The sequence below is a fragment of the Physeter macrocephalus genome, chromosome 14 (assembly GCF_002837175.3).
Source record: "Physeter macrocephalus isolate SW-GA chromosome 14, ASM283717v5, whole genome shotgun sequence".
Taxonomy (NCBI): Eukaryota; Metazoa; Chordata; class Mammalia; order Artiodactyla; family Physeteridae; genus Physeter; species Physeter macrocephalus.
This window is the reverse complement of record NC_041227.1, coordinates 118,832,303-118,859,163: the sequence shown is the minus strand read 5'-3', so window position 1 is coordinate 118,859,163 and position 26,861 is coordinate 118,832,303. Positions and strand designations below refer to the sequence as shown.

At 35.8% G+C, this 26,861-nt stretch overlaps 1 protein-coding gene across 2 annotated transcripts in view; it reads left to right on the top strand.

Annotated features, from left to right (window-relative positions):
• Nucleotides 1-26,861, top strand: part of NSF (N-ethylmaleimide sensitive factor, vesicle fusing ATPase) — a 132,161-nt gene that overhangs the window by 59,585 nt on the left and 45,715 nt on the right. For both annotated transcript variants that reach the window (XM_028498343.2, XM_028498345.1), the window contains exons 9-13: nt 13,612-13,777; nt 14,872-14,946; nt 15,132-15,319; nt 22,585-22,680; nt 26,113-26,269. In XM_028498343.2, coding sequence (XP_028354144.1) covers nt 13,612-13,777; nt 14,872-14,946; nt 15,132-15,319; nt 22,585-22,680; nt 26,113-26,269 — 682 coding nt within the window. The remainder of the gene's footprint in view (nt 1-13,611; nt 13,778-14,871; nt 14,947-15,131; nt 15,320-22,584; nt 22,681-26,112; nt 26,270-26,861) is intronic.

Below are 26,861 nucleotides of genomic sequence, written 5' to 3'. Positions count from 1 at the left end.
AAAACCTTCCTTCTACAAAAATCTTCAGATGCTGGGTAAAATATAACTAAAATCATTTCAGATGCACAATTGAGCTCTCAGGAAAGAAAAGGAAGTCTTCAGAAATCAAAAGAAAACTGAAAACTAGAGTAGTAAAGATAATGAGCTGCAGCTTTTGGTTCTGGTTAATGTGTGCATTTGGGTGTTAGCATCCACTAGGGGGCATAAAATGAGTCCTTGAACTTACTTAAGGTGTGGCATAGGAACTGGAACCTTCAAAGCAGCTCTATCATCAATGGAAAGCATGACTAGAAAATATTTCCCTACCAGCACAGAGAAATAACAAAACCTTTTAACTATTTGCCTGGGTTCTAGAGTGGAAGATGAGGAATCTGCCATGGGAATTCTAAACCATGGATCTTTAACTCATGCTTAGAATTTGAAAACACACACACACACACACACGTAAACAACCCACTATGTAGTCTGGGGCCCCCAAATTGAGAAATTAATTTAAAAATGAATCCTGGGCCAATGTTACCACATAGGGTTGTTAGATATAAGCACACCCCAAGGGATACTCCAACAAAGCCAGGCCACAAGAGATTCTCACAGGGGAAGCTAAAATAGCTCCAGTAAATGGAAAATGTCATCATCAAAATTTTAAACTCAGCAACTAGGTTAAACATAAGCAGTAGTTTTAGCTGAGGAGAGAAGTGATAAACAGTAGAATAGATCTAAAGAAATCACCCAGAATGTAGCACAGAGAGATAGAGAGATGGAAAATATGAAAGAGAAATTGAGATAACAGAGTTAAAATAAGAAGTCCAAATAGAAAGAATAGTGTATAGGCAATATTCAAAGATAGAATGGCTGAGAATGTTCTAGAATTGATAAACATAATTACTTAGATTCATGTAGCACCATGAGCCCAAATGGGGTAAGTAGAAATGTATATCTAGATGCATTGTAGTGAAACTGGAGAAAGCCAAAGAAAAAAAGAGAAATGTCTTAGTATCAACAAAAAAGACATGATGATGACGTCCAAAGGGATATCCATTATGTTGACAGTAAACTTTTTAACAACAGCAAGAGAGACCAGAAAACAGTGGAAGAATATCTTCACAGAGCTAAGTAAAAATAACTGTCAACTTAAAATTTTATACCCAGCTTAATTCTCATTCAGGAATAAAATGAAATGAAGGTATTTTTTCAGGCAAAGTCTAATAGAATTAACTAGTCACAGAAGCTTGTTGGAAGAATGTGAAGCAGGATATATTTGAGAATGAAGGAAATTGAACCCAGAAGGAAACAGTGGATGCGAGAAACAATGGTGAGCAATGAAATTGGTAAAAATGTAGATAAAATCTGGAACTTCTACTTCTGGTAGTGGCAGATTAGGTAATTTGAATCATGCCTGCCACTGAAGACTACCGGAAAAGCTTAACAAAATGTTTAATTTTTTGTTTGTTTTTAATGTGCTTGGAGGGATAAGAGAGCTTACAAGATCTAGGGGGAGAATGGAGGCCCAGAAAAAAAGGTCCCAGTGTATGGAGTCACTGTTCCTCTGGAGAAATTAGCCATTTCTGGAGGGAGCTGCTAAACAGCTATGCAGCCCTCTTGACTGGCTAGTGGGTATAAGGGGGGCAGAGATTAGAGCCTGTGTCCCACAAAGAGGGGACATCTGATGAACATGCCTCATTTTGAGCTGGGACTCTGAAGGGCTGCACCATAGGAGCAAGTGTTAACCAGAAGCAGACATGCTGTTACAGAGGCTACAGATCAGCTTTGAGTCATGTCATTCTCTAAAATTAGGCTGAGGGTTCCTAAACTACTAATGCCCCCAGACATTTGGCAAAATTGTAGATCCTTCCTGGTGGAAGGTAGTATCATGCAAGGCCATAAACTGTTTCTATAGTTTGCAAATGCAATGCCTGGCTTATAATCAAAAGCAATCAGATACACAAAGACATAAACAACATGAAGAAAGAGAAACAAAAGATGATAGAAATTGGGCCTCAAGATACTGGAATTCTCAGATACAGACTTTTAAAATAAGTATAATTATTACATTCAAAGAGAAACAAGATTGAAAATTTTGGCAGAGCACTGGCAACTGTTAAAAAAATCAAATGGAAATTCTGGGAATGAGAAATTCAGTAAATTAACTCAAGTTTAAACAACAGATTAGACACATCTAAAGAGAGAATTAGTGAACTGAAAGATGTCAGACAAAAATAACTACAGACAAAGGATGAAAGGAATGAAGAGAGATAAATACCACAAGAAAGTCTAGTGCACAATTTAAATTTCCAGAAAGGAGAAAGAGGATGGGACAAAAGCAGTATTTGAAGAGAAAAGGGTTTAGAACTTTCTAAAATGGGTGAAGAACATCAGTCCATGGATTCCAGCAGTGATATAAACCTCAAGCAAAAGAAATACTGAAGAATTCTACACTTATAATCATTGTTAAATGGCTGAAAATTAAAAAAGGAGAGAGAGAGAGAGAGAGAGAGAGAGAAATCTTAAAAGCAGCTAGAGAAAAAAAGGATTACCTTCCAATAAACAACAATTAGCTGGCAGCTGTCTTCTCAACAGAAATGACGAAAATCAGAAATCATTTGAATGTCATTTTTTAAGAGAATAGCTGTCAACTTAGAATTTACATTGTCATGTAAATATACAATAAAGTACTGTATTGTAATAAAAATAGACTGGCTGTACACAGTTGTGAATCTAACAAATAAATGTTGAGCAAAACGCAAGAAAGGATCATATATACTGTATGATTCCATTTATATACAGCTCATCTAAAGTACAGTGTTTAATGATGCATGCTTCTAAGTTGGTAAAACTATAAAGGAAAGTGAGAAATAATTACCTTAAAAATCAGATTGTGGGGGCTTCCCTGGTGGCACAGTGGTTAAGAATCCGCCTGCCAATGCAGGGGACACAGGTTTGAGCCCTGGTCTGGGAAGATCCCACATGCCGCAGAGCAACTAAGCCCATGCACCACAACTACTGAGCCTGTGCTCTAGAGACCACGAGCCATAACTACTGAGCCCTTGTGCCACAACTACTGAAGCCCACGCACCTAGAGCCCGTGCACCACAACACGAGAAGCCACCGCAGTGAGAAGCCTACGCGCCACAATGAAGAGTAGCCCCTACTTGCCGCAACTAGAGAAAGCCCTCACACAGCAACAAAGACCAAAAAATGCAGCCAAAAATAAAAATAAGTAAAATAAATTTATAAAAACAAAAAAACCCAAAAAAACAAAAAAATCAGATTGTGGTTGCCTTTGGGGCACGGCGGGGAGGGGTGTTGGGGAAGGGTGGTGAGGAGGCACTGCCAGGATGCTGGCGCTCTTCTGCGTCTTGTTATGGTTACATGGATGTTCATTTTGTGACAGTTCCTTCAGACATACATTCACATTTGTGGAACTTTCCCTCTATGTATGTCATATTCCACAATAAAAACGTTTAAAAGAGGTTAAATTTAAGAAGCATTCACTGTACAAAATAATAATGATGATCAATATCTCTTTTTAAGGATAGAACTAAAATATGGAACAAAACATGTGGGAAGTGGGTTGAATTCATGTAAGATCCTTGTATTATTTGGGAAGACGTTAGACATGTTAATTAACATGAAACTTAAGTAAATGTTTATGTGAAAATTGTTTATAGTTCTCAAGCTTTTCCAAGGCATGAGGGAGGGAGTGGGGGTAGGAATAAAGAAAACTCAAATACTTTAGAAGGCAAGAAAGGAATAACAAGACTCAAAGAAAATGTGAAGATACTGAAAATGTAACTTTTAAAAAGATTTCACTTACAATAGCAGTCAGAATGATAAGGTAACTAGGATTAAATCTAACAGGAACGTTAAAGGAGAAAATTATAAACATTTTTGAAAATCTTTTTTCAAGAGCTAATAAATGGTAAGACAGAACATGTTCACATGGGAATCCTGACATTATCATAAAAATGACAGTTCTGCCCATATTAATCTGTAAGTTCAGTGCTTTTCCAGTCAGGTCTAACAGGACATTTTTGGAATTTGACATTTTTTTTTTGGATGCTTGAAGAGTCATGAAAATTTTGGAGAATAATGAAAAGTTACTTATTCAGATAGCAAGACTTACTGGAAAGCTATAGTAATTGAAACAATTTTATATATTCATGCAAAAACAGACCATGGAAATAGAGGAACACAGGAAGAACTTGTTATGTGAAAAGTGGCAATACAAATCAGAGGGGAAATGATATACTGTTCCATGATGGGACTGAGATCATTGGCTTTCTGTTTGGAAAAAGATAAAATGCAGTCCCTATCTCACTTCATACAGAATTACAAAATAGATTTGCAAAAAACAAAACTAAAACTTACAAGAGAAAATTTTTAGAAGAAAACTAGGGAAAGGCATTAAGAATTGAGGCTAGGGAAGAATTTCTTAATAAGATATAGAAATTAAATCCATAAAAGAAAAAAAATGTTTGTTTGGCTACATTAATATAAAGAAAATTCTCTCTGACAAATTACACTGAATACAAATGTCTCAAACTAGAGAAGATGTTTGCAACCCATATAATCCACAAAAAATTGGTATTCTTCTATAATAAATTCTCTGTAATTCCTGTATAATAAGTAAGAAAAAGACAAACACCACAATTTTTTTTAAAAACTGGCAAGGGATATAAATAGGCAATTTCTCAGAGGAAGAACCCAACTGATGATAAGCAGATGAAACAATGCTCAGAAAAATGCATAATAAAAGAGAAATCACCTTATAAACAACCTGATAAAATTTACAAAGGCCAGAAGTTGATGAGGTTATGGAGAAACAGGGCTTCGTATACATTACTAGTCATAGTATAAATTAGAAAAATAGTGAGTAATATCGTGCAGACTAATTTGACATCTTACAAAAATGAAGATGCACAAACCTCATGACCCATGAGTTCTACTTCAAGACAGCTACCCTAGAGAAACACTCTTGCACTTGTGCACCAAATGACATGTACCAGAATGTTGATTGCCGTACTATATGCAATGGGGGGAAAACTAGAAACATCTTGATTCTTCTCAGTAAGAAATGGAGTATCATCTTAGACATTAAAATAACAGATTTACATGGATCAATATATGTAACACCCAGAAACATAATATCTATTTTTTTAATCTAGTAAGCTTTATTAAATCTAATTTATCCTGTCATTTCCTACTTTTTTCCTACTTAGTTTTGTTGATGGTAAAAATAAATTTTAAACATTGCCTTTATAACAACCCTTCTACTGCTTCAAATCTACTTGTTGGGTGCTTAATCATTTCAGTTTTACACAAGGTGGTTTTCTCCCCTGCTTCCCTATATCCCATTAAGTTCTTGTTCATATTCAGATCTCTAGCCATCTCAGCTCCATTGCATCCTGTTATATTATTGCAAGTCTAATAACTGATCTCAACTCTTCAGACAGTCCCAGAACCAATTCGGTTTTACAATTCGTTCCTAATACTACAATATTTTTTGTTTCAGATATCTTTTTACCTCTCAGAATACCAAGAAAAATAGTCATTACCATTTACTATCTGGGTTGAAAGAACTTCTCTTTAAAAATTGTTTTTAAGTTGATTACAGGTCACTTACAAACAAAAATAAAGGGAAGTAGAGACTATTAAAATATTTAATAGAGCTTAAATATAGCAAACCAAATTTTTATTCCATATTTTCCTGGGTTTGAAGATACCTACTGATTGATCGATAGATATATACCCAAAATGCGCAGGAGCCTCTGTATGTAACTAACTGTTCATCAGTTGTCATGCGTGAACTTGTACACTGATTCTAAATTTCAAATACATCTCTAATAGATTATAGCTTATCATTACTTCTTGTTCTTCTACTTGCGTCGTCAAGACAATACTTGAAGAGTTTTTTAAAAAATCCTTGGCTTATAATTTTGTTGAAGAGGGGATGGACACCAGACACTCCATAATTGCAAAATGTTTTAATTTTTAGATTTGTATACACCTTTTAGAATGGCCAACCTAATTTTTTTAAAGTATCATTTCAACTTTATTTATTTATGGCTGCATTGGGTCTTCGTTGCTGCACGTGGGCTTTCTCTGGTTGTGGCGAGCACGGGCTACTTTTCCTTGCAGTGCACGGGCTTCTCATTGCAGTGGCTTCTCTTGTTGCGAAGCCTGGGCTATAGGCTCGTGGGCTTCAGTGGTTGTGGCTCGCGAGCTCTAGAGTGCAGGCTGAGTAGTTGCAGCGCATGGGCTTAGTTGCTCCGCAGCATGTGGGATCTTCCTGGACCAGGGCTCGAACCCGTGTCCCCTGCATTGTCAGGCAGATTCTTAACCACTGTGCCACCAGGAAAGTCCCCCAATCCAATTTTTACATGTCTACATCATCTATTTCTTCTTGTTATCTCTCTAATACCTGCCTTCAGTATATGTCTCCTAGAAACCATGTCAAGAAAATTCTGATACACAGATGAAAGACGAGATGAAAGAATACGGTCATGTGTCCCTTTAGAAAAAAATGAGATGGCCTAGCTGATCAAAAAAATATTGCACAATGAAGACTTTCTGTTGCATAAGTAACTGGATGAAAATGTTGTATTTTCATTTTGTCCTTAGAAATATATTATTCAAGGCTTCCCTTGTGGTGCAGTGGTTAAGAATCCGCCTGCCAATGCAGGGGACACAGGTTCGAGCCCTGGTCCGGGAAGATCCCACATGCCGCTGAGCACCTAAGCCCGTGCACCACAACTACTGAGCCTGTGCTCTAGAGCCCTCGAGCCACAGCTACTGAAGCCTGTGTGCCACAACTATGAGCCTACACTCTAGAGCCCACGAGCCACAACTACTGAAGCCCGTGCGCCTAGAGCCCGTGCTCCGCAACAAGAGAAGCCACCGCAATGAGAAGCCCGCGCACCGCAACAAAGAGTAGCCCCCGCTCGCCGCAACTAGAGAAAGCCTGTGCGCAACAATGAAGACCCAAAGCAGCCAAAAATAAATAAATAAATCTATTAAAAAAGAAATACTCAGTCATCCTTGAGTTTGAGAAAATCTATGTAGGATACCATTATCTGAAGGCACAGAGTCTGAGATTTTACTTATAATGATCCATTTCACCATCTTCGTTTGTGTCTCAGGTGCTATCTCACTCTTTGCGTTCATCTTTGGATTCATCTAATAATTATGAAATATTTTCCTCTGTTGATTTTCTTTTCTTTGCCAAGGAGGGCCAAGGAACAAAAACAAACAAAAATCTGAATTCTCAACTGTGTTCAGTTAAAGCTAAAATCAGGCAACAAAGATGGTGGATGGTGTCTAGACTTCTTTTATACCTTCTTGAGAGAAGATGCAATACTTTGGGCAACACAGTGAAAAAGCTGAAAGTTGATGTCATCGTGATATTTATTTCACTATTGCATCATTCTTCAGAGCAATTCCATCCATTTATTTTCTTATTATTTTAATCTTTTTCAGTACAGTTAGGAATAATTGATGAGTAATGATGACATAATTTGTAGAATTTTGAAATACCGTAATATATCTTAGATTTATAAAAAGATCCAGTGGACCCATACAGTAATTGCAAGATAGAATGAGGTTTTTTTCTCTTTTTAAAAACATATATTTTCCGTTTTGTTCCTGTGGGATACTTCTAGAAAAAACGTAGTCATGAGATGTCAATCTTTATAAATAGTTAAAACTGCTTAACAATGAAAATTAAAAACTGAAGTTGTTTTTCAAGTGGACCCTAATGGTATACTGAGGATTAAACATTAGGTGCAGGTGAGAAGCATTTCATAAAATCTGTTGTGATAATTTCCACATGGCTGCAGAGGTATCTTTGGTGCTGTTTTTCAACTTGCAGACAGTTTAAGCATGACACTATTAATGTCATAATAAAACTGAGTTGACAAAGAATTTCTAGGTAGATATTAATCATAGCCAGCTTTTTCTGATATACTTTTCTCAATCCGTACATCCAGAAAGGCTTGGTATATTCGGTTAATGACCCCATGGAGAGTATATATGTGTTACATAATAAAGAAAAGCATCACCTCTGTGATTCTGGACAGTCCAGGCTGACAAAGATGAACACTTGCATATAGGTCAAACTAGCTAAATATAGAACAGCCATTTTCCAAGGCTGTTGCCAGGGGCTCAACAGCATCAGCTCTGTTTCTATGGGGGAAGACTTTGCAAATGGTAAGAACAGAGCTAGAAGTCAGTGAGTTGAAGAGAATTGCATTGTGGAACTTTAAACTCTTTGGTAAAGGGTTTATTGATAATTCAGCTATATTAATCTGTGGATATTAATCTTGACATCTTCCTTACCTGATTCCTAATTTATTGCACTAAGAACTTGCCTTTATTTAAGTAACACACCTGTAGAAATTGATGTTATCGTACTCAGTAGGTTGGCGGAAGGGACCTGATGACAAGTCATAAGATTAGCAAGGTTCTGAAAAGGTCAGAATTGTACTGAATTATGTTTAGGGAAGATTGCTCCTGTGATCATTAAATCAAGCACAGTGTCCTTATTGTCTCTGGCTTCCCTTCCACATGGATAATTTTTGAGGTTGGACTGAGAAGGAAGTCATGATTCCAGTGGTAACATAAGGCACATTGATAGCAAAATTCATACATTATAACAGCTTTTTGTTTTATGCTGTATTGACAGACAACTTTGAACAAAAATGTTTTCTAAAAATAATGTAGAATCTCACAGCTTTTTAGTCACAAACAGGAGTGTCCTAGTTTTTCTTTGAAGACAGCAAGCATTAATGCTCTACTATATAGACGTGTTTGGCAAAGCTAAGGTTGTAGTTCCAATTCTTCATTCTCTGTCTTCTCTGTAGATGGAAAGGTGAATAGTTTTTGGTGTTGAAATTTTTTTAAGCAACAAGCTATCACTTATCATCAGACATCTGTTCAATAAATATGACAATAATTGAGAAATAAAGTTAATTCTTCCATATTTTAGTTTTAAAACAATTGTGAAAGAGAACAATTTGTAAGTTATGTTGAGGAAAAAATATAATGAAACTTAGTTAAATTTTGGAAACCTTGATGAACACATGAGGTATCATCTTGCATAAGAATGCATTAAAGAATGAATAATACTCCAAATAATGAATAATAGAATGTGTTATAAGATACTGTATCTGTTTTTTGTTTATTATTATGAAGTAGAACTAACTTTTCTGGTGTACCGTTTTATAGATTTGAACATGTGTATAGTTTCATGTAACCACCACCAAAATCTACATGCAGAACATTTACATCACCCCCCAAAATTCCCTCATGCTATCCCTTTGCTAATAACTCTTGGTAACTACTGATCTGTTTTCCATCCCTATACTTTTGTCTTTTCGAGTGTCATATAAATGGGATCATAGTAGGTAACTATGACTGGTTTCTTCTTTTTGAGACTGGCTTCTTTCACTCATCATATTGCCTTGGAGATTCAAACAAGTTGTCGCATGTATCAAACATCCATTTTTACTGTTGAGTAGTATTCCATCTTACGGATGTACCATAGTTTGGTTATTCACTCACCCACTAGAGTGCATTTGGGTTGGTTCTAGTTTGCGGCAGTTATGAGTAGAGCTGCTATAAACCAAGGAGTGGAATTGCTTGATCATACAGTGTTTTATCTGTTTTTTCTTTTTTAAAATATATGTTCAGATGTGTTTTAGATCCAATCCAATTTCCTTCAGGTCATTTTTAGAACTGTTTTTCTTCCTACTTCTGATGTAACATTTCATCCTTTATCTTTGTCATGTTTGCTTGATCGTTTTTCCTTTGGGTTTCCTTTATTAGAGTCATCTTCTGGTATTGTAGCCCAGAATCTGTCTTGCTTTTATATGCCTCCAGCTTAATTATAGGATTCTTCTTCTTACAGAATCTAGTTCGCTACTATACTCGTCTTTACCATTTGTAGATGACTTTCAGATCTATCTTTCTCACCTGTTTTGTTCAGTTTATATCTTATTCTCTGGAGGACATTTCTAATTAGATGTCCTGTTAATTCTTGAATCGTCTTATGGTAGAAACTTTAAAAAAAAATTTTTTCCCTTCCATCTTTCCCTTCTAAAGCTTTCTTATCATAACTACAAGATAATTTCTTACCTTTGCTGTTACTTCCCCTTCTACTTGCAGGCAGTAACCAAACCTAGGACTTTGCTTTTTAGTCATCACTACTCCCATCACCAAAACTCTTTTACAGATTCTGTTTACCTCATTTACATACCATTGTTTCTCACTGACCTTCCAACTACGTATTTCTCCATTTTCATCCTAAAGTCAGGATTAAAATCATCTTACATAAAGAGCATTCTGCTTTTGCAAGTGTGGGTGTTTGTGTGTGTGTGTGTGTGTGTGTGTGTGTGTGTGTGTGTGTGAGAGAGAGAGAGAGACTTTCAATAGAAAGGCCTGCTCCCTGTTGTGATAGTACTATAACTTTTGTTTCTCACGTTAGGTAAATTTTATTATCCCTTTTATAGGGCCTGGATTGCCTCTTAGCCATTTGCTCAAGTGGCCCTGCATGCTTCTAAATTCTTATCTGTTAGGCCCTCTCTTTCTCCTTCTACATGTCTTTGTTCAGGAATAATTTCTCATACCCCAAAACAAGTATACCTGTGATTTAGGAGGACACAAAGTTGTATTTGTAGGTAATATGATTGTCTACTTAGAAAATTCAAAAGAATCAACTAAAAAAACTTAGATGTTAGAAGAAAGTTAAGTAGCCAGATATAAAATAAATATACAAAAATTAATGTTTTTTCATATATACTGTTTTTGAAATATAATGTAAAAATCCCATGCACAACTGCAACCAAAAAACATAAATAGTTAGGAATGTTATGGATGAATTAATATGACAAAAAGTACAAAACTTTATTGGGAGATGTAAAAGACTTGAATAATTGGTGAGACATATTCTTAAGAACTGAATATGCTACAAAGATATTAGTACTTCCTAAACTAATTTAGAGATTGAATCTAATTCCAATCAAAGCTTGGCTTTTTTGTTTATTTTTTACTTTTTTTGTTTGTTTTTCATTGGAGAAAGTTATTTTTGCTCTAGTAGAATGATTCTAATAATCATCAGGAAGTAAATGTGGTTGAAAGTAGCCAAGACAGTTATAAAAAAGAAGAATGTGTGGAGGGTAAGAGCTTGCCCAAACTACTGCTATAGTCCATAGTATAGGCTGGAAATAGTCTAGCATATATAAAAATATAAAGCCTGATAGAAATGACATCTCAATCGATGAAGAAAAGGTTATTTGGTCAACAATATTGGATCAGTTAGTTAACTCTTTGAAGAATTACTTGGATTCTTACTTCACTTGTACCATATATAAAAATAAAATTCCAGATAGACTAAAGAATTACATGTAAAGTTAAAATTTACAAGAGAAGAAAACGTAGGTGACTACCAGTGTCTGTAATGGGAGAGGATTTTAAGGATAAAAGTAATGGAAAACATCATAAAAACAAAAATTGATAATATTGGCTGTTTAAATAGTAAAAATACATTTTTTAAAACCCTTCCATTTATCAAAAATATACCATAAGTAAAATTAAAAGACAAATAGAAAACTGGGATAAAACATTTATAGCAAATATAATAATACCCTTAATATATAAATAATTTTTATAAATCAATAAAAATTATTAAATCCCAACAGAAAAATGTACAGAGGACATGAACAAATAATAAGAGAAAAATTATCAATGGTAAAAAAAATAATAATTTTAAAAAGAGCTAGCCTTGTCAAGAATTAGACAAATGCCAATTAAAAATGATTGAAAAATACCATTATTCATCCATCAAGTTGATAACTACTTTTAAAAATTTCTAGTATTCATTACTTTCGAGGATATACCAAGATAGTCACTGTCATATATGGTGGTAGGATTGTTACAAAATGATAAAAACCTCTCTAGAAAAATATTTGAAAGCCTATTTCAAGAGCATTAAAATACTCAAAACACCTTTTAACATAACAAGTTGCCTTCGTGAAATAATTGTACATATTGTCAAAGATTTAAGTATAAAAATGTTCATTGCAACAACTTCTTGATACTAAAAACTTAGAAATTATTAAATATGTGACAGTAAAGAATGTGGAGTAGGGGAATTAAATTGTGAAACCAATCATTTGAAATATTATGGAGCCATTAAAAATCATAATGCATAGCTGTATTTATAGACATGGGAAAAGGCTTAAGATAATATCTGGGCTGAAAAAAAGAGATATAAACTTTTTATGTAGTACCAAATTAATAATATCAGTTATTTCTAGCTAGTTGAATTTTGGATGATTGAGATTTCTTTACATCTTTTGGTATTTTTTCCAAGTTTTCTATAGTGATCATGTATTTTGCAATTAAACCCAAAATAACAATTTTAAATTGTTTTTTAAAAGCAGTTAATGTTCAAGAGAATGCAAGATGCAGTGAGTTTCCAATTTTTAATTAAAATAAAATTAAAACAGAAATAAATCTGTATTAACAGCATTTATGTTTAAGCAATATAATATAGTTTATTTTTAACTTATTTCTATTTGTTTTATAACTTTTTCTCAGTTAACATCTAATACTTTCATAATAAAATTTTTAAGTCTATTTTAAAAAAAATGATATCCTTGCCAGAGTTTTAGTGAATACCAACCATATCTAATCTTGAATCTCATTATGCCCATCATTTATACCATCCGTATGTTGTCATTTTTAGGTTATGTTCATTTTCACCTGTTTTGTTTTGCTAATCCCTAATTGTTTTTGTTAAAAAAACAAAAACAAAAAACTCTCTGCAATGCACTTCCCCCTTTGGTTCCTAACAAGAGACTTAATTACTTAAATATAAATTGCTAGAAGGTCCATGTTAACTTAACCTAGTGAATTATCGGCATTTAAAAGTATTTGCATCTATTAAAAGTTCAAAATATATAAACTGATTTCTTTTAATGATAACTCTATATCTGACAAAGTAAAACAGAAATCACTATGTAGAAGAAACAGCACCTGCTTGACCATGTTCTTTTTATAAACTTTGTTCTCACTTTACTGTTCAGAAGAAGCAATCTGTTTTCATATGATATAACTGAATATGAATCAAGTTCAGTATCTTCTCCCATTTGGCCCAATTCCCAGTCCACGTCTGTGTGGAGTTACTCTTCAGCTATATAGTATGACAAATATTAAACTTACTGCTTTGGGGACTATCCTCTCACCAAAACTCAGGGAAAATGGGAGGGAGCTGCCATTCATTGACTTAAGAAATGCTTGACAGTTCTTCTTTCAAAGAGTGAGATAAGAAATGTGTGTGAATGAATAGTTAGTTATGATGGACTGTTCACTTTCATCAGTATATAATGTGTGTTTTCATTTTATGTCTATTAAATATGAGATTCTGGAATGCCTTTTCACTTTGCAGAATTCTGAGCTGAGACTGTAGTTCCAACACCTTTGAGAGGGCAGCAATCATGATTATACTGGCTACATTTATTAGTCAAAAGGCGAGAAAGCTTTGTTTTGCTTTTTTGATTAGTTTGTTTAATAATATATTCAAATTATGACCTTTAATGTAATTTCTTTTACTAGCTTGGTGCTAACAGTGGTTTGCACATCATCATCTTTGATGAAATTGATGCCATCTGCAAACAGAGAGGGAGCATGGCTGGTAGCACAGGAGTTCATGACACTGTCGTCAACCAGTTGCTGTCCAAAATTGATGGGGTAGAGCAACTAAACAACATCTTAGTCATTGGTATGTTTGCTTGGTTTAAAAAAAAAAGTACTGTGATTTCAAAAACATTAGATACATAGGTTCTGAATTCAGATTTGTGTAGCTTGTAATTATACTATTTTGCCAGTGTTTCCAAATTAGAATCAAGTGATATTGAAGAATTTACTATTTTAATGTCTAGCCTTAATAGGACAAATGAAAAATGGGTTTTAGTGACTCATGGCTTTTTTTTTTTAAATAAAAATCCTTAATTTTTTTTTTAAATTTATTTTTTATTATTTTTGGCTGCGTCGGGTCTTAGTCGTGGCACATGGGATCTTTCGTTGCGGCACGCGAGCTCTTCGTTGCGGCACATGGGCTTCTCTTTAGTTGTGGCATGTGGGCTTAGTTGCCCTGTGGCATATGGGATCTTAGTTCCCCGACCAGGGATCAAACCCACATCCCCTGCATTGGAAGGCGGATTCTTAACCACTGGACCACCAGGGAAGTCCCAACTCATGGCTTTAAACTTATAGGTAACAGGTGAAAAAAGCTGCACAATGTAATGCAGTGGTTTTCAAACTGGGTCCTATAGGCCTCCAGGAGTCCTCAGAGGTACTTCAGGGTCTGTGCGGCCAGGGTTTGAGCTTCAGATCATGCATCCGTATTATAACTTATCTTTTTAACTGCTTTATGTACTGAAGTTCTTCTTAAGATGACTTTGAAAACAAAACAAAACAAAAATTCTGCCGATTTTGAAGGTTGAAAACCATTGGCCTACAAAGAAGAGAAGGGATGTTGGGGACAGACAGATCATGTTCACATTGCCCCTCTCTCACTTTGACAGTTTACTTACCCACCTAAAATTTTCTTTTTAAATATTTGAAGCTTTCATCACATTTATATTCCACTGGCCTGTACAGTAGTGAAATACTAAGGCAAAGTCCCCAGGTATTTTCATTAGGTCGAGAACAAATGATATTTTTGAAAATGACTGCTTTTCTATTTGACTTTTATAAAATGTCCTCTTAGCTTGTCAGGGAAATTGCTATTCTTACACATACTGAAGGGACATTTTATCTTATTTTTGAATTCTGATAATTTGTGTGTTGTTTTGTTTTAACAACTGTGCTCAGGAATGACCAACAGACCAGATCTCATAGATGAGGCTCTCCTTCGACCTGGAAGACTGGAAGTTAAAATGGAGATAGGTAAATAGATCTGTCACTGATTGGGGGAGGGGAGTGTAATTAGAGTTCATTAGCAGGAGCAAAGTCATATAACTTAACATTTGTTAGAAAAGTTGTGTATCAGAAGCAGGTATTTACACGCTTGAGTACCTATAAGAAAAACATTAAGATTATAATAATGTCTATTTTATTTTCAATTTTATCAGGCTTACCAGATGAGAAAGGCCGACTTCAGATCCTTCACATCCACACAGCAAGGATGAGAGGGCATCAGTTGCTCTCTGCTGATGTAGACATAAAAGAACTGGCCGTAGAGACTAAGAACTTCAGCGGTGCTGAGCTCGAGGGTCTGGTGCGAGCAGCGCAGTCCACTGCTATGAACAGACACATAAAGGTCAGTAAAATCAACTACCATATTAGTCTGCAGCCCTGTAAATACCATGCCAGTATTCTTTCTCTTTCCTTTCAAGCATACTAAGGACTAGGGTAATACTGACTTTTGATGGAGAATAGACATGGTAAAAGGTATAGGAATTAATTGTCAACTGCTAAATCTTCTGAGTAGTTGGAAAAAAGATAATGGTAGCATCTGCCCCATGGTAACCACTGACCCATTTACCTTAGGTTGCCACCATTTGATACAGACACGTGAAGATGAAAATTTTGAAGAATTTTTAAAAAATTTATGCTGTGTTGACTTGTAACATGACATAGGAAGTTGGATTTTCTACATGCTAGAATTACGGGGGCTGCTTCATTAAGTAAATATATTGAATACCTGCTATTTTCAAGGTATTAAGCGGGAGACACAAAGATAATAAAGCACGACCTTTTCCCACAGGAGTAGAGAGTCAGGGAAATGGATATGTTTGCAAATTAATACAATAATGTTATTGATACTTTGGTAGAAATACATACAAAGGATACTTTCATTTTGGTAAATAAAATTTGATAAAGTGCATTTGATCCTTTACCATCGCTTCTCTTCAGGTTTTACTTATCACCTGTAGTTAGATGACTCCCAGATTTATGTCTCATCTCTTGAAAGTATCTTTCTCCCACTTTCAGATTTATACCAAATACCTCTACCTGGATGTGTTATCAGGTCTCAAATTTAATATTCCAAAACCAAATACACTTTTTTATTGTTGTTGTTTTTTTTTTTACTACTTTCCTTCCTGCTCCTACTTCCCTGTTTATCCCAGTTTGCCAAGCTTAAAACTCCAAGATTATCTTTGATTTCTACCACTCTATTGTGTCCTACATCAAGTTATTTGCCAAATTTTGTCAGTTCTATCTTGGCAGTATCTTTCAGTTCTCATTGCCACCACCTGTCTTCTGTTTGATTAACCTTCCTGTTTCACACCATTCTATTCTTCAGAAACTTTCAGTGACTCACCGTGATCTACAGAACAAAGTACAGAAGTCTTAGTCTGGTCTTTAAGGTCCTCTTAGATATGACCCTAAACTGGCCTTTCCTGATGTGTTCCCAGTTATTCTCCATACACTTTATAAATTTATTTATTTTATTTTTGGCTGCGTTGAGTCTTCATTGCTGCACACGGGCTTTCTCTAGTTGCAGTGAGCAGGGACTCTCTGTTGCGGTGCGCAGGCTTCTCATTACGGTGGGCTCTCTTGTTGCGGAGCACGGGCTCTAGGCTCATGGGCTTCAGTAGTTGTGGCGCACGGGCTTAGCCGCTCCGCAGCATGTGGGATCTTCCCAGACCAGGGCTCGAACCCGTGTCCCCTGCATTGGCAGGTGAACTCTCAACCACTGCACCACCAGGGAAGCCCTCCATACACTTTAGCCAAACTAAAATATTGAATATTTACCAGTCATCAGATATTAATGTATTTTTCTACTTGTCTGCTGTTACCTCTTTTTTTTTCTTTTTTTTTTCTTCACTGAGAACCTTTACCCTCTATGTTTACTTATCTTTTCAATACCTGGCTCATGTACCACCACTTTCTTCAAACTTTTTCTCATTCTCCCTTTCAAGAATGGTGTGTTCTGTTCCTTCTTGAACTAGTAGTGTATCGGAAATTCCCTGGCGGTCCAGTAGTTAGGACTTGGTGGTTTCACTGCGGTGACCCAGGTTCAATCGCTGGTGGGGAAACTAAGATCCCGCAAGCCACACAGTACAGCCAAAAAAGAAAAAGAAATAGTAATGCATCATTTACAATACCTTCTGTTGACTTTCGATCAGTGGATTTATCTAGCCTAGTGTGTGCCAGACACTGTACTAAGGGTTAATGCTCCAATTGCCTACCCTTGAGCAGCTCACAGTCTAATCCTCCACATGCAGTAATAGAAAGTACATACGGGGTAAGGAAGTGAAAAGGTGTCAGGTGTGGTCAGCTTGTCGGGTGAGAGGAGCCTTCACAGAGGAATTTCTGGGTGGATATGTTTCCTGATGGAGTCAGGCATTTTAGGTAGAAAGAACAAATATGCAAAGGAACAGAGACACACAAACAGCATGGTGTGTTAGAGTAATTCAGTATTGCTGCAGCATAAAAGGTAGGGAAGGGGAGGTAGAGAGAGACGTGGGGGATAAGTCAGGAGGCTAAAGCAGGGGATGGAGCACAAAGAGCCTTTTATACTGTGCTAAGAAGTATGGACTTCTTTTCTGTGAGTAGTGCTAAGCCATTGAAGAGTTTTAAGAATAGCAGTGACATAGTGTTAAAACATAAGCTCACTCTGGCAGCTGTGTCGAGTGGAGTATTTAGGGGAGTGAAGTTGGTGACATAAGACAAGAGAGGGGAACTTGTATAACAATTCATGCAGGAAATAGTAAAAGCCTGAACAGTCAGGTCGAGTATGTTTTATTCGGGTATACCCTGGCAATGGTTTTAAACCAAGGGTTGGTAAATTGTGGCCCATGGGCCGTATCCAGCCAACCACCAGTTTTTATAAATAAAGTTTTTTTGGAACACAGCCACCCCTGTTCATTTATGTATTGTCTGTGGCTGCTTTCATGCTACAATGGCAGAGTTGAGTATTTGCAAAAGAGACTGCATAGCCCACAAAGCCTAAAATATTTACTATCTGGCCCTTTATGGAAAAAGTTTGTCAACCCCTGTTGTAGACCTTAAGTCCATATCTTATTCATTTCTGAATCTCCCACAGTATTTCATATAGGTCTTAATACTGAGAATATGGTAGCTGTTTAGTAAATATTTTTTAAATTAGTAAATATGTATTCTGAATCAAACTCTATCTATAAGCCATAATTCCCCTACATAATAGAACTGACTTTGTTCTAGCTCAAGAATGCCATAATGGAAGAGGCCACTTTAGACAAGATGGTAAACCGCTTTAAAATACTGGAGACCCAGTGGGGAGGAGGATACTAGTACTACTGCATTAAAACAAAACAAAACAAAATTGAGAATGCCAAAGGACTGGATAGTGTGGGAAATATAGTATTGGGTCCTTTATAGAATGGATCCATTCATTTCATTCATCCATTCTTTCTCCTTGCCATAAGAAATGTCTTAGAAAAAGTGATGGTGACTTCAAGAAAAATTGTATAAATGATGTGAAAATTGCTCCCCACCATACCGATCTTTCACCTCAGACCACATCAGTGCTTCTTGATACTATAATCCACAATAGCTATAGTTTATTAGGTATCAGATTTTTCATATGCATTAGCCACTGAATTTTTATCTTATTTAGTCATTTGTCATTTTTATCAAAATAATCTTATCCCAAAGTGTCTCTAAGCCATTGTCAAGAAACATACTTTCTTTAAGCATGTATTGGATTTATTTACACACGAGGCAATGAGAAACGGTGGAAAAATCACAAGTTTTGTAGTCAGAAGGTGTGGTTATGTGTTACAGTTCTTCCCACTTTTTTTGTTTCTGATTTGTCAAGGGGAAATAACTACCTATTTCATCAAGTTTTTGTGAAAATGAAATCAAATACTGTTTGTGGAAGTGCCTTATAAACTATATAAATGTTTACTTCCATTTTTGTTATTGTTGGCTGATTTGAGAGGATACTGTATACATCCTTTTCCATATCTGAGTTTCTGATTTTTGTTGACTATTTGCAGTTATAATATTTCTGATTTAAAGCTAAAATGCTCACCACCACTGTACAGAATATGTTATCCTTTTAGATTTGCAAGTAAGAAGTAGTGCAAATAGTGGGCATTATTTCCCTCACTTTTTCCATATGGTTGAATTATCTTTAATTTAAACTTCAGATGATGCATATAGGCTTGTGATCAACACCTTTAGTACCAAACAGCTTTTGGTTTTTTTGGGTATCTGTCGACTATCTAATGCAAGGGACTTCACAGGTACTTCGGGGAAGGGAGAGATACCTAAGACACTAACCTCACTACCAAAAAAGAAATAGTACTAACACTTACTTTCTTTTCTGCATTTAAAAATGTCTGCACTGTCCAGGTCTTTAAACATTGTTTTCCCAACAAGACTCTTCCTCAGTTGGACAAAAGGCACACAGTTTTAGTATTCTCATTTCTGTACATATTTATAGCTTTATTAGTAGTGATTGATGAGTATTTAATTTGAAACTTATGACTTACAGTTGGTGTAGAACTTATACACAACATTCATCTGTTTATTATGATGTTCTTTCTTTGTGTTATAAAAAGCCATTATTGGGAATTCCCTGGCAGTCCTGTGGTTAGGACTCGGTGCTCTCACTGCCAGGACCTGGGTTCAATCCTTGGTTGGGGAACTAAGGATCCCGCAAGCCGACTGGCGTGGCCAAAAATAAAAAGCCATTATTAGTGTTATTTTGCTTCCTTTTCAAAAGAATTAGGTTTAAACAAAGTCAGGTGGAATAAACTAAACAAGTCTTCCCTGTTAAACAGTTCTTTCAGGTTTTTTGAAGCAAGTGGAAAATCCAGTCATGAACACCTGATGTGCATGTCATTTGTGCTTGAATCCATGTTTGTGGTCAACTAAAATTCATGTGACATTTGGTTGTTTTTAGCTTGAAAGGAATTTCTGCTTCAGGTAGAGAAGATAACACAAATTTCTTCTGCTCTAATCTGTTGTAAGGAAATAAATTGAGGACACACACACACACACACACACACACACACTTTAGAACTGAATCAAAGCTGATTTATGTTTGCAGAATTTCAATAAAATTCTTTTTTATTTTCTGTAGAATTTTGAATGATTAAGGTCATTCTACCCTTAATTTAAGAGGAATGATAAGAACTTTGAAAGGTCGGATTTAAAAGGTTATGAAATTTAAGTGTGACCACTGGATATTTGCTAGTGTTGAAATACAAGTTTATTAGTTTCTGCAGGTATAAGCTGAAAGATGTTGCCCCTTCCATATTGATTAGCTGTTATAAATACAATGCAGAAAAAAAACACACTAATTCAGACAAATAAGAAAAGGTTTTCTGAATGAGTAAAAATTCAGAATTTTAGATTTTTTTAAATAACATTGTGCAATTTTGACAAAATAGTAAAAGTTAGCCAAGAGAAGTCCTTAGAAAACTTATTTTAATGAATAGGTATGAAAGGTTTATCATTGTAGTATTGATTACTTACAATTAGGTGACTTCTGAAATTCCTGGAGTATCTAAAAACAACTTGTTCTAAAATAACTGTCCCCCAGCCATCTTTTTTTTTTTTTTTGCGGTATGCGGGCCTCTCACTGTTGTGGCCTCTCCCGTTGCGGAACACAGGCTCCGGACGCGCAGGCCCAGCAGCCATGGCTCACGGGCCCAGCCGCTCCGCGTCATGTGGGATCTTCCCGGACCTGGGCACGAACCCGTGTTCCCTGCATTGGCAGGCGGACTCTCAACCACTGAGCCACCAGGGAAGCCCCCCCCCCCCAGCCATCTTAATTCACTTTAATTCATTGGGTGAGTCCTTTCTTAGTAGTAAAAATGCAAGGTTCACACCAGCTCCAGTCCTGAAATCTGTCATATTTTTCAGCAAATGCTGAAAGATAGACAAGATTTTCCCTTCATATTGCTGTATGTTTCTGTCATTTGAATTCAGTTTCACTCTAAAAGGAAATCATAATAGTATTTCATAACTGTTATGAAAATGCTTGCCTGTGCCTCCCTACGTACATACGAGAATCATTTTCTAGGATAGATAGATAGCCAGATGGATTTTTGAAGACATGATTACATTGTCTTCTAGTTTCTAGTGTTTATTCTGGTTCCTTTTACAGGTGACCTGTTTTTGTCTCTCAAAAAGGTTCTAGAAATTTCTCTTCACCTTTGGTGTTCTGATAGTTTACAACACTGTGTCTAGACAGATGTGGGTTTCTTTTCATTTACCCTGATCACTCATTAAAACCTTTAAACTGCAAATATACACCTTTCTTCAGCCAGAGAAATATTTTTTCTTCTGTCTTTTATTGTTTTTTCTCTATCATTCTTTCTCTTCTCTCCTTCTGAAACTCCTCTTAGATCAGTGTTAAAACTTCCAAATACATGTTCCATGCTTTTTAACCATTCTCTCTCACTTTCTGTCATTTCATGGGATTTGGGGCAGGAAGGGAGACAAAAGTGTTCTGTTTGCCATCTTGATCTAGTTTTCTGACAGAGTTCTTTTTGTCCCATAAGGCTGAGTTTTACAAAATGTTTGTCATTTTATTTGTCTCAGCAGTCCATTCCTAAAGGAACATGACTCATATTTTATAATAACCTTTGGAAGGTTGATACTGCTTAACATACTTTGGTTTTATAGTCAGATTTTTTTGAAGATATGTTTTTTTAAAGCCCATAGTACCATTTTAAAAATTAGACTCACTTGCCTTGTGCTATTGGGAGTGAGCCCAGTCACGTTAAAAAGTGTGTTGGTATCTCAATCACTCGTCAGGTCCAGGCAGCTCCAAGTGCTGATAAAGGCCTTGATGCTTCTCCAGATGTCTCTTCTAAGTGGTAGCTCCAGGTGCAGTAAGCAGAATATTTGGAGCTGGCACATAGATTCTCAAGCACAGAGTATGAGTAAAAATCAAAGTTGTAGGTCCTTGGTCTCCTAGAATAATGGTTCACAAACCTGGTTGAGCATCAGAACCACCTGTGCACTTTATAAAAATGTAAATGCCTGGACCCTCTGCTGGACCTGTTAAATCAAAATCCTGCAGGGTGGGGCTGGGCATCTATAAAAGTATGTAGGTGTGTGTGTGTGTGTGTGTGTGTGTGTCTATCTTTAAAGACTCTAGGCGTTATTCTGATAGGCAGCCGAGAATGAAAACCACTGTTCCTAGAGACCCTTTCTATATAGTTTCTCCTTGTGCCTTATTTTGAAAAAAAAAAAAACAAAAAAAAATGCTATCCAGTGTTCTTTGGTAAAGATATGTGATAATTTACTTGACTGGTACCCTCTTCATAGACATTTAATTTGCTTCCAGTCTTCGGCTATTACAAATTACTCTAGTAGATATCCTGGTACATATAACTTTGTGCACATTTGTGAGTATATTCATGAGATAAACACCTAGAAGTGGAGTTGTTCAGGCAAAAGGCATAATATATGTATATGTAGGTATGTATGTATGTGTGTGTGTATGTTTGTGAATTTGAGAGAGATTTTTTTTGTCTGTGGAAGTATGCCTTTTATATCCTCAGGTGTTATATTCTTAGGCTGAAAATATTCTTAAATCTTGGAAGTCCTTAACGTTTTGTTTTCATTTCTAATTAGGCCAGTACTAAAGTGGAAGTGGACATGGAGAAAGCAGAGAGCCTGCAGGTGACAAGAGGAGACTTCCTTGCTTCTTTGGAGAATGATATCAAACCAGTGAGTATGAATACTGAGTGATGTATAAGCCAAAAATAATAATAATAATTCAGGGGAAAAATAAGTGCCATTTTACCCAATATTTTGGAAGGTTATATCACATGTAGTTTTAAAAATATCATAAAATCTCAGTACTGGAACTGTCCAATATAAGAAACATCTGTTCAGTAACTCTGATGGCTGGGTAATTAACCAAGACTTACTGAACTATTTCTCATGATAGGGAGCTCACCATCTTGTAAGGCAGACCATTCAATTTTGAGACTTTCTAATTATTAGTTCTTAAACTGTTTTGAACTAGAAATAGTTTTCTCATTGGTTCTTATATAATCTGAAGCTATGGAAACCTAAATTCATCCTAATTCATCCATCCTTCATATGTTAGTTATTATGTTTAAAATTAATTCTCATCTCCTTTCTCTCTCCCTTTCCCCACCCTCCTCCAAGGCATCCCTTTTTCTTGCTCAATACCTCCAGTTCCTCTAACTGCTATAGTTTCTAAAACTTTTAACCATTTTCAGTGCCCTTTTTTAAAAAGGTGTCAATTTTCTTAAAATATACTCAAAACTCAATAGTCATAGTTGGAGTTTTAGAATACATTATAAGGTCATTAACCTATTTTCCTATAAAACAACCACTCATGTTTGAGTAACCATTATTTGGAGTCCTATATTAATACAAAAACAAATTGTAGAACCTTAAAAAGGTGCGTATGTTGTTTTTCTTTCTTCAGTGGACCTTGGGTGCACAGAATTGGATTAACCTTAATCTTTAATTCATGACATACTGTCATTAGTCTACAGTGTGTAAAATAAAATATGGTATGTATTAATTTTTTTGAGACTTGCTACTTTATTACATATTTTATTATCAAGTCATCTATATGATTGTGCTATGCCTCATTTATTTTCATTGCTGAATAGCATTCCATTGTGTGACTAACACAATTTGTCTGTTTTCCTGTCAATGGACAGTTGGAACGTTACCAGTTTTTTGTTATTACAAACAACTGCTGCTAAAGCATTCTTGAATGAGTTTCTCCTAGATATATGTTTAGGAATAAAATTGCTGAGTTGTTGGGTATATGAATGTACAACTTCAAACTAAGACTTTCAAGCTGTTTTTTTCAGTGGTTGAACCAATAAACACTTCCCCCAGTAATGTAAAAGAGATCCTGTTCTCTACATCCTCTACAACACTTGGTATTGTCACTTATTTTTTGCCATTCAGTTGGATGTAAAATGGGATCGTGTTTTGGTCTTGATTTTCATTTCACTGATTACCTATGAAGTATTTCTCCATATGTTTATTGGCCATATGAGTATCTTCTGTGAGATGCCATTCATGTTTTTTGCCTATTTTTCTGTTGTATTGTTTATTTTTATTTGATCTGTGTAAGTTCTTTATATATCCTTGACAATAATTATTTGTTGCAAGTATCTCCTTTAAAGACAAAAATCAACTTGTTTTAGCCCTATCTGCTTTTTAAAAAAAATTATTTATTTATTTATTTATTTATTTATTTTTGGCCGCGTTGGGTCTTTGTTGCTGCGCGTGGGCTTTCTCTAGTTGTGGCGAGCGGGGGCTACTCTTTGTTGTGGTGTGTGGGCTTCTCATTGTGGTGACTTCTCTTGTTGCAGAGCACGGGCTCTAGGCACGCGGGCTTCAGTAGTTGTGGCTCGCGGGCTCAGTAGTTGTGGCTCACTGGCTTCAGTAGTTGCGGCACACAGTCTCTAGAGCGCAGGCTCAGTAGTTGTGGCGCACGGATTTAGTTGCTCTGCGGCATGTGGGATCTTCCCGGACCAGGGCTCAAACCCGTGTCCCCTGCATTGGCAGGCGGATTCTTAACCACTGTGCCACCAGGGAAGCCCCCTGTCTGCTCTTTTATGACTATTCTGACTTTTAAATATAAAATAACTACTTTCAAAAGTTACTCAGCAGTGGAAATGGTTTAATCTTTTGCTGTTATTATTCATAATAGTTACCAGAAATATTAGAGCCCAGCCTAACTGATCTGTCTTAAAATTTTTTCAAGACAGATAATTTGGCTACAAGGAAAGGGCAACTAAGATAACTTAGTTAAATAAGCAGTAACTTTTATTTATTCCAAGGGTCTGGGGGAGAAAAGAAAAACTGAAATGACAGGATAAGTAAGGATGACTCATACATATTATATAGCTTGGGAGGGTCACTGTTTTCTGGTTCATGTATCTCAGCGCTGTTAGACAAAAGCCAGCCAATCTCCATATTTCCTACACAGCCTTCCAACCAGTATTTATTAGGCTCTTCCCTTATAACTTTTTACACAGCCACTGCATTTACCATATTCAGACCAGGGAATAAGAACTTTACTCTGTACTCAGGAATCAAAGCACTAGTGTATGCAAGGACCAAAGAGTGGTCTGAAAAATGATTTGGTGGCAAAGTAATAGAGTGATGAGACCACTGTATACTGTTTATAAACAGTATTACAAAGGATGACTTTCTGTGAGGTGCAAGTTCTAAAGAACTGTTAAAGTTATTCCATACATTGGGGAGTGAAAACTTGACTTGAGGGTTGTGATAATTTTTAAATTAGAAATTATCAAGCTATATGAGCTTTATATTACATTGGGTTATATTTTCCTACTCATTTCTTCTCCTGTTAACCTTGTGGAAATGCTATTCAATTAAGTAAATAAGTACTAAAGTTTTTAACTACTTTTGGTAGCTGGTTTGATGGGAGTTACAATTTGAGATTAGAAGTTGAAAATGAAAAAGGATGTGATTTATGCCCCAATATATAGTACAAATGAAATGATTATATATAGCAATTGCTTTTCTTTCCTTTCCCTAATCCTTCAATCTTCATTACCTCTGCTCATTTCTAGCTCGTTCTAAATCTTACATTTACACACACACTTACCTTTTGGTGCGTTTCGACTTATATCACCTACCACCAAGCGTATGTGGACAAGATCTCCTCATTACCATTTCATATTTCCATTTTAATATCTGACACCTACAGTCAGTGTTAGGATAGTATCTTTGTGTGCTGAGCCAACTGTTTCTAATTTCTAAATCCATATGCTGTCTTTCTCTTTGCTCTTGACAGAAGGCCACAACCCATGTACTCCTTACAGAAACAAGCACGTTGGAACGTACCCTTTCTCAGGGATTGCGAGGGCTTGAGCCCTCACAGAATCTGCACCTAGAATATATTTTTTATTCCATTAAGTCACATGAAGCAGTATTTGCCCCAATTGGGTAAAAAGTTAAATGAGAAATTATAAAAGATTTTTTTTTTTTTTTGCTTTTCAGGCTTTTTATATTAATATGGGATATTGCTGTAGCCCTAGCATGTAGGAATTATTACTCATCCTTTATACCTTTAAATATTTAATTTTTAATACTGACGCTGAAAATGCTTTAAACTATCCTTTTCCTTCATAGGCATTTGGCACAAACCAAGAGGATTATGCAAGTTACATTATGAATGGTATCATCAAATGGGGTGATCCAGTTACTCGAGTTCTAGAAGATGGGGAGCTGCTGGTCCAACAGACTAAAAACAGTGACCGCACACCATTGGTTAGCGTCCTTCTGGAAGGTGAGAAAAAATGATGCGATGGCATCAAAAGCTGAAAAAAGAAAAAGAAGCACTTTTACAAAACCATTTAGCACATTCCAGAAAAATGAATTATTTTCAGTTCTAAACCTGTTCATGATCTGAAAGTGGCAGTCCATTCTGTGTTCCGATATTGTGCACGAATTTAAATCTTCTTGGGTTAGAATGTTACTAATGAATGATAGCAACTAGTTTTCTTATAAGATTGTATCTAAATTTCTGTGTTACTTAATAGACTCTATGATACCACATAACATTCAATTCAATTAAAAAAATATTCACTGAGTATTTACTATGTCTTAGGCATTGAACTGGTTGCTGGAGACACAAAGACATTCACAGAGTTGAGTCTGGTCATGAAAAAAGCCATGTAAACAAATACCTAACTACCATGTATGTGTGTAAGGGTATGTGAATGCAAGTCATTTTGCCCAGGGGTGGTCAAAGAAAGTGTTCAATTTAGACTTTGAAGGATCAGTTAGGATTTTACCAAGTAGACAAAAAAGGAAGGACATTCTACCAATTATTTTTTATAGTTATAATTAGTAGAACAACAGAAAAGTTCAGTGAGTCC